The 8,508-nt window shown below is 35.2% G+C and overlaps 1 protein-coding gene across 1 annotated transcript; it reads right to left on the bottom strand.

Annotated features, from left to right (window-relative positions):
- Positions 1 to 6,510: 6,510 nt before the first annotated feature.
- On the bottom strand, positions 6,511 to 8,090 carry LOC143592898 (heat stress transcription factor B-2a-like). The gene is made up of 2 exons (XM_077072689.1): positions 7,802 to 8,090; positions 6,511 to 7,701 (listed from the first exon to the last, which is right to left on the bottom strand). The coding sequence occupies exons 1-2, from the start codon at positions 8,042 to 8,044 to the stop codon at positions 6,871 to 6,873; spliced, it is 1,074 nt and encodes a 357-aa protein (XP_076928804.1). The 5' UTR covers positions 8,045 to 8,090; the 3' UTR covers positions 6,511 to 6,870.
- Between the last annotated feature and the right edge of the window lie 418 nt (positions 8,091 to 8,508).

An 8,508-nucleotide genomic window follows, 5' to 3' on the forward strand; every position in this document is an offset into this window, starting at 1 on the left:
CTAGTGGTTCGTTTCGCGTCCGAAAGTTCGTTTTTGATGTATTTTGCTCGTTTTAAGTCCGTTTTCGAATCCGTAAAAGAGGTTTTTCAAATTAAACAAATGGGAACAATTTGGTAACATAAAAATCCAACATTTTATATATCATGAGTATCGGTTTACAAAACGGGTCGGTTTACAACGTAAAACAATGCATAAACGAATACAAATAAGACCCGAAATTGACAAATGTCACAAGTTGCGCCGGAGCAGCTGGAAAAACCCCATCGTTGAAACACGGGTGTTGGTAAAACCCGAGCGTTACGAAAAAGAGTCACTCGGTCAGTGTTGGTTGCGTTTGTTACGATATAGACACATTTGATAAAATTTGATCGTTAAAAGCCAAAAAATTAATTCGTCAAGTTAACATATAAAAACATTAACATATACGAAAATAAAATATTAAAGACGATGTGTATTTGGTTGGCAAACCCGGGCGGTAACTTAACACAATTCAGTCGGTTTGATTACGTACGTTACGGAACCAGAGCTAAAATAAGAGAATGTATAAAAATTGAGGCAGACCAACGGCCAAATTTTTTTTAAGGGTGGGAGGGGGGTGTCGGTCGGTAAATATGCACATTGGTAAAACCCAAGCGTTGTCGATCATGGGCTTTAAATAAGGTCGCGTGTATGCGCGAACTCTGTCAGTTTCTTTCAAGTTTGTTACGATACCGGAACTAAAACAAAAAAATTTGACGTTTGGTCTGTTTCCATTACGTTTATTATGATAACTGAACTAGAAACAAAAAAAAAAGGATCATCGACCAATACGGTTCCGCCAAGCGGCCCAATAGGCCACTCGGGACACCAAATTTATCTACATATCTACTTATTTTAATAAAGTAAAATAATTGTATACACATGTCACTTTATGGTTAATCCTCACAATTTTGTTCCCTCCAAAACTAATATATAATAATTATTCACTTTCTTTTTACACTCCATTTATATTATATTTATTAAATTATTAAATTACTCATTTTTCTTTAAACTCTATTTATATTGTACATATACACTTTTTATAAAAATAAATATTTACATATTATACTATTATACGTTGGTAGAATATATTTCATAACATATTTGGTGAAATCCAAAAATCAACAACAAACCGTGTTTATAAAGATTGAAAAAAAAATTATAATTCTAAATGTTATCATTACCATATTATACTATACATATTGTTATAGATTGTAAATAAAAAAACTCTAAATTGTTTTCATTTTAAAAAGTAATTTTGTAATCATTAAATTTAAAATATATTTTTATAAATCGATACATTTTTTTTAAATAAATCTATTTTCTGTTGGTTTTTTTGTACATTGTCATATAAATATATAAATTATCATTTAAATCTATCCATTTATTTTTTCGGTTAATATATAATCTATCCATTTGAATCTATTCGTTTAGTATTATCGGGTAGATGTATTGTCTTATTTGTAAGTTAAGTATTTAGATCATCTCGTGTATTACACGGACTCTAAATCTAGTCCTTTATATATAGTAAAGGGATTACTCCATAGAATAGTAATCAACTTTGAAAGTTGTTTCAATCAGGTCACTGATAAAAACTTTTATTCCAATCATGTCATTAAACTTTCATTTTTTTTTTCCAATCCTAGATATTTTACCTAGATAGTAGGTAATCTAGGTTTTTTTTTAAAAAAAAAACCCTAAAAAAATTCAAAAAAATTAGTTAAAAAACCATAATTCAAAATATATAAAAAAAACCAAAGAGTAAAAAAAAAACTAAAACGTTTCGTCTGTTGTCCTCGTTCAACAAACAAAAAAACAAAAAAAAACCGACCCGAAACCCGTTTTGACCTTTTCGACCTGGACCCATTCCGACCCGGACCCGTTCTGACCCAAACCTGTTGACCCTAACCCGTTCCGACCCGAACCAAAACAACCCGTTTTGGTCAAAATGTGCTGAAACAAGCTGTTAAGTGCTAAACGAACTAAAAAATCGCTTAAACGAGCTGTTAGGTGCTGAAACGAACTGAAAAATCGCTTAAACGAGCTGTTAGGTGCTGAAAAGAACTGAAAAATCGCTTAAACGAGCTATTAGGTGCTGAAACAAACTGAAAATCGCTTAAACGAGCTGTTAGGTGCTGAAACGAACTGAAAACTCGCTTAAACGGCCTATTACGTGTTGAAACGAACTAAAAAATCGCTTAAACAAGCTGTTAGGTGCTGAAATGAACTGAAAATCGCTTAAACGAGCTGTTAAGTGCTTAAATGAACAGAAAAAATCGCTTAAACGAGCTTTTGTTGTTAACACGAGTTGTAACGTGTTGAAAACGCGCTGATTCGTCGGTCCAAAAAAAACTGACCCGAAACCCATTTTGACCCGTTCTAACCCGAACCTGTCGAGCCTAACCCGTTCCGACCCGAACCAAAACAACCTTTTTTTTAAGTGACCCGTTTCGACCCTAACTCGTTTCAACCCTAACCTGTTCCGACCCATGATCCGTTTCGACCCAACCAACCTATTTGCCACCTTTAATAACAATATAATAAAAGGATTGTAATTTATTGCAATTTTTCAAAAAAAATGAATATTTTTGTATTTTTTTTCCAGATTTTGCAATTTATTGCAATTTTTTGAATTTTTTTTACAAATTTTTGGAATTTTAAAATTATATTTTGCATATTTACTAATTTTAGCAACCTTTAAAAGTTATTATGCAAAAATAAAAACATTGGAAAATAAAAAAAACCTAGATTACCTGCTATGCAGTTAAAATATATAGGAGTGGAACAAAAATGAAAGTTCAATGACCTAATTAAAACAAAAGTTTTTATCATTGACCTGATTAAAACAAATTTCAAAGTTGGTTATTATTTTATAGAATAATCCTTATAGTAAAATACTAATAATAATAATAATACTTGAGATTGAGATTGAGATTGAGATTGAGATTGATTATAGTGAAAGTGGAAGTAGATGATAAAATTTAATGAATTATGAAATTAATTACATGTGCTACCAAACACAATTTTTGTCAAAACTTTTTACAACTCATCAAACTCCAATAAATTCAAGAAATCAAAAATAGGGCCCAGCTTAGATTTTGGGTTAGGGTACCAAGGCACAAACTTGGTTACTATTTCAGTATTTTTCTTAGCTTCCCCATCCACGGCCCGGGTAAATACATCTATATTTTTTTTTGACTTGACCCTAAATAGCAGGTAATTTGGTAAGAAAAAAACAAAAACACATTAGTTGGACAATTTTCTTTCCAAAACACAATGTTTAATAAAAAAAAAACTTTAGGTGTTATATTCATGTGTTTTTGTCAACCTAACTTTGTTTAAGATATGAATCTGATTTAAAAGGTCGATATATTATTCCTTTTGCATGTCACATTCAGAACCTCTATAAAGTACAATGCCAAAATTAACTGCTAATATAAACTTTCCCCTCACGTTTATTAAACGTAGTGCAGGAAATTGGTGGTGGTATAGAAGATCAATAATTGAAGGGAGAATCAACAAAATAACTAATTTCGGGATATATTTATACCACATTGAGCGGCTGAGATATTATCATCTATTTATATTTATTTATTTGTCTATTTTCAGGTATCTATTTTTTTTAGAGTAGCTCTCGAGAGTATCAACCTTATTTTATAAAGAGAGATGGTTTCGGATTATGGCTCGAACCTAGAACACCCAAAGTGTTGTAAATGGATACATCCAAAGCGCCACGCAGAAGGGTATAATTAGACCACCATCAGTACCAGAAATGTGAAAGAAAAAGCAGCAACGAGTTGTATAGCAGGTGCGCGGAGGATCACTACGAAAGCTATGCAGAGGAGACAATAGTATTGAACAGTGGGCCCGCGTAAAATAGCACCCACGATCTCCACTATAACCACTGCAGAAGGGACATGTCGAATATTCCCACATACGTGGCCCAACAAGCTTTCCAGAACACTTCACACATTTGGGTATAAAGGTAGCCGTAGTGGGGCAACAAAACAAGGCAAAACGAGAGCGATTTTTTTGGTGAACACAACCCCCCCCACCCCCGCGCGCGCGACAAAAGGGCGAAATGGGGGGGGGGGTGAATTCTTGTCACCCTTTATCACTTTTGTTTTATTATTATTAATTGTTTGTGTGTGTGATGTGTATATATATATATATATGAGGCTACAACACCATTACATTCCTAAAACAAAAACTCACAATTTATAAATTGTGGGCGTCACATGATACAAGTCGCACTATTTTGTATACCCTCCACTACACATAGTTCACTTTCTTGTGTAGTTGTGTGCATAGAGAGACCGCGTCATGAAGGCGATGACACTGTTCTGAGCTGGAAACGTTTCTCCCTTCTAACCACAACCACATGATAGTTTTCCTTGCATCTTTGTATTTGCAGATCGTAACATATCGCGCTCTTAGATTCAAGATTCTCAACTAACCATTACCGGTTAGGCTCCTGTCAAACTTGTGTTTCTCCATTTTACTTATAAATATTATATATCACCCATTTATATTTGATGTTTTACTATGTCAGTGTAAAAAGTATATTTGCAAAAGCTTTATGGTTTTACTTTACATACTTAAGGATATAAAACTTGAACCCCATAGCCTCTCTTATCGCTGTCACGACACGGCCCACTTGAAGTTTTACTAAGCAGGTCCCTGAAACTGTGAAAGGACCACTCTAGCCTGTTATGTTTTTTCAAACACAAAATAGATGAGATTTTTGTTGTTTGTGGATCAAAATACATCTGAAATTTAATCCAAAATCTATAGGTTCCATCATTTGGATAAGAAAGCGACCAAGGATATTATGATGTTATCCAGTTCCTGAAACTGGTTCAACTAGTAAACTGGCTGTGCAATAAGATCAAGAAAATGTAGGCCGCTCATGTGTCCGGTCCAACGATTGTATCAGAAAATCTGGCAAATCGTTCCTCCATGCTTCGGGCGTTCTTAAATTCTTGAAAGGAATCAAACATTAGTTTTCATTAAGTTTTTTTTTTTCTTGAAAGCTTGGTTCATTCAATTCATTTATCACAACTGAGTATTATAATAAAGGAACTAATTTGAGGGATTAGCTGTGATTGTTAGTTATATGAGAACTTTGTAATAAATATTATAATGAGCAAGTAAATACAACCTGCATTAGAACATTATAAGTATCCAGTTGTAACAGTATTAAATACATACAAGAAAATTTACACAAAGCAAAAGTATAATGTGACTATCCTATCCATTTAGAAACTATTAATTATACATAAACGATTTTATATTGGAGAAGTTATAATATCATATTGTGACACGTTAATCTTATCAGCTTGGTTAGTCAAAAATCAGTAGCATTTAGTTGACCATGATGAATTTCTTAGCATGTATTTTTTTTATTTAATATAGCAATAGCAGAAACTAGAAACAAACTATAATATATCAAAACATTATTTGAATATTTGAGTATATTACAGCATTCCCATTCTATTTTTCAAATAATGTGAGGAGAGTCAACATTTTTTCAAGATGGTTAAAAGTTGTTGAGAGAGAAAAGGAGAGAAAATGTTATTATTCATAGTTAAATTTGGAGAATCACACTTTTCACCTCTATAATTTTCTAATGTTTTTGAAAGTGGTTATGAGTGAAGAAAAGATAAAAGGTAATGATAAAAGTATAAAAAATATTATTTAATTGAAAATAGAAGAGAAAAAATGATGTTTTTAGTGTGTAATTATAGAGATAGAGATGGATAATGGAATAAGAATACATACAAGAAAATGATGTTTTTACATATATTTTCCTTTATATTTTGTAAAAATTTCATCGTATGAAATTTATCTTTAAATTTGATAATTATTAGAGGTTCAAACCTCACTATCACCAATTTATATGGGAGATATGAGGGATGACCCTGGCTTGCCAGGGGTTTGACTCCTGATCTCACCCAGTTTTACCGGCTCCTCGCTGTCGTGCCATTTGACGGGCGTGGCAGTTAGGTTTTATCCGGTGAATCCCTCAATAGGTGGACCGCTAAGGGCTCCGTCCGTCCGGACTAGTGACCGGCTCAGGCTACCTTTAGTCAGTGAAGGCAGCGTACAGAGTACCCGACGTTACTTCGTTGGTCGTTCAAAAAAAGAGAGAAGATTTATATTTAATGTTTCTAAATATTACATGTTTATTCTTAACCTCACACAGTTTTTGAATAAATAGATATTTGTAGAGATTTCATATCGTATATTCAAGAGAGACAATATAAGCTAGTGTAGATTCAACAAGCTGCGTCAACTTTTTAATTATTTCAACCATGTCTAATATGCGGCATAACTTGGGCATAATGGGTAACCCTTAATCTATCCTGTAGTCAATAATCAATTTAGCAGCAAAATCCATATTAAAAAGGAACCTTTAGGCTATTTCAAAGTTGATGTAAAATTTGCAAAAAAGCATTTATAAAAGATAATTCCACAACAGCTACAAGAAGGTTCAACAATTTTGACACTTGATAACTACTACTTTATCTTCATAGTAGTTAATTAATTGTTCACGTTCACTATTGTAAAACTTGACTTTTCAAATAAGTGGATTCTCATACGGTCATCTCTTTTATGAATAATATAAAGATTAATTAAAAATTCACATTTTAAGACCAAAATGCAAAAAAGCTCCAAGAAACTTCTGGTACTTGGTCCACGTCTGCCGACAACAGTAGATATGCATGCCACGTGACTCGCACGTGCCTTCTCTTCGTGTGATGAACAACTTTTACCAAATTTACACTTTTCCCTTTTCACCTTTTTTAACCTTCGACTTTTAAACTTAGAAAGTCAAGTCTTCATTCCAACTTACGCATTACGATCTGACCGTTGAGATTGCCTCATCATCCAAGTAGATGATTCTTGGTTATCAACACTAATACCACTCTCGTTGCGATCCGTTCGATCCAACGGCTCTGATTTAACGCCCGCCCCGGGCGGCTGAAGCTGGAGATCATTGAACTGATCTCCAGCTTCACCCGAAGAACCCCCCTCCCTCAACCGTTTCAAACCCAATGCTACACCAAATAACCTCGGGTTGATCCCCGAACGTTCCATCGTTTCTAGCTGATCGCCACTACTCCCACCACCACCACCACCACCACCACCACCACCGATACCTATACATTCCTCCGCTAATCGCTTCAGCGGTAACAGATCTAGCGCTTCCAAGGTCGTCCTTTCCACCTGTTGTTGTACTTGCGGCGTACCGCTCTCTTCCAACGGTTTACCCGTCGTGTAATTAGACATCATGGCGTATATATTCGAACACAAATTCTTCATCCGACTCAACTCTTTATTAAGCTGAACGTTTTCTCTCCTCAACCTCTCGTTCTCACCAACAAGCTCGGCATTACTTCCACCCGAAGCCGTTGTTTCTCGAGACAAATTAGTCGTAGCACCTCGAGACGAGTTAGACGACAACACTTGTTCTTCACCTGAGTCACTAGACACCGTTCTAACCGGCGGAGGCCCAACCGCAATAGCTGCAACAGCTGGAACCGAACCAGGTACAGGTACTTGTTCCGGTTGAGCTGGGGTGAGCTTCCTACGTTGAATATCACATAATAATCGTTTTTCACCTCTACGGAAGCAATCATTTGAAAACTCCCATCGGTCAGGTACAACCTTCCTGAACCCCTATTAATTAATATTAACCGAAACCTTAACAAACTATAAGCACAAATAACAGATATCATCTGGCAAGTATTAATATGGAAATACAACACTAACAACTTACATAGGTGTTGAGCTGACGTACAAAGCTAGAGAAATTGTTGTGTTTGAAGTATTTCGGGAGCAAATCCTTGGCAAACTCCGTCGGATTCCACACAATAAACGTAGATCCATCGTCGTTCCATGAAATCACGTCATCAATCGCCTTGTCATCAACAAGCTGGTAGGTTTTGGTCAAAAAAGGCGTGGGCAACGATCTGGCTGTGGCGTCTCCGCCAGGTGACTCACTACCCGGTGGGGGAGCCATCACAAACAACACCAAACCCTAAAACAATCACGATTCTAGATAACACAAGAAACGTAAACAACCGCTACAACAATCAATTAATGTTGACGGATGATAACGAGATCTGATGAAAATTGATAGATCGGAGAGTAAGTATGAGGATTCTAGAACGTTCTGGGTGGGTGGATAGAGAGGAGGAGGAAGGCAATGGAGGATAGAGAGAAAATGAAGGGAAAAAGAGAGAGAGAGAGAGTAATTGAATTTGCATAGGAAGAGGAAAGAACGAGAAGGTACGCAAAGAGAATACATTTTCCAGAAGTTTCTTCTTCTCCATTGGATTTTAATATGTGTCAAGTTGATGGCGGTTGGATCTAATTGCCCACACCGTATCAACTTTGGTCGGGACCTCATCCACACATATCTAGCTTTTAATATATTGTATGTTCACACAACAATATTGCTCAATAATTATAGGTAGGTCTATT

This window comes from Bidens hawaiensis, unplaced genomic scaffold (assembly GCF_021521415.1).
Source record: "Bidens hawaiensis isolate Kalapana, Puna unplaced genomic scaffold, B.hawaiensis_p1.1 tig00001685_1, whole genome shotgun sequence".
In the NCBI taxonomy this organism is placed as follows: domain Eukaryota; kingdom Viridiplantae; phylum Streptophyta; class Magnoliopsida; order Asterales; family Asteraceae; genus Bidens; species Bidens hawaiensis.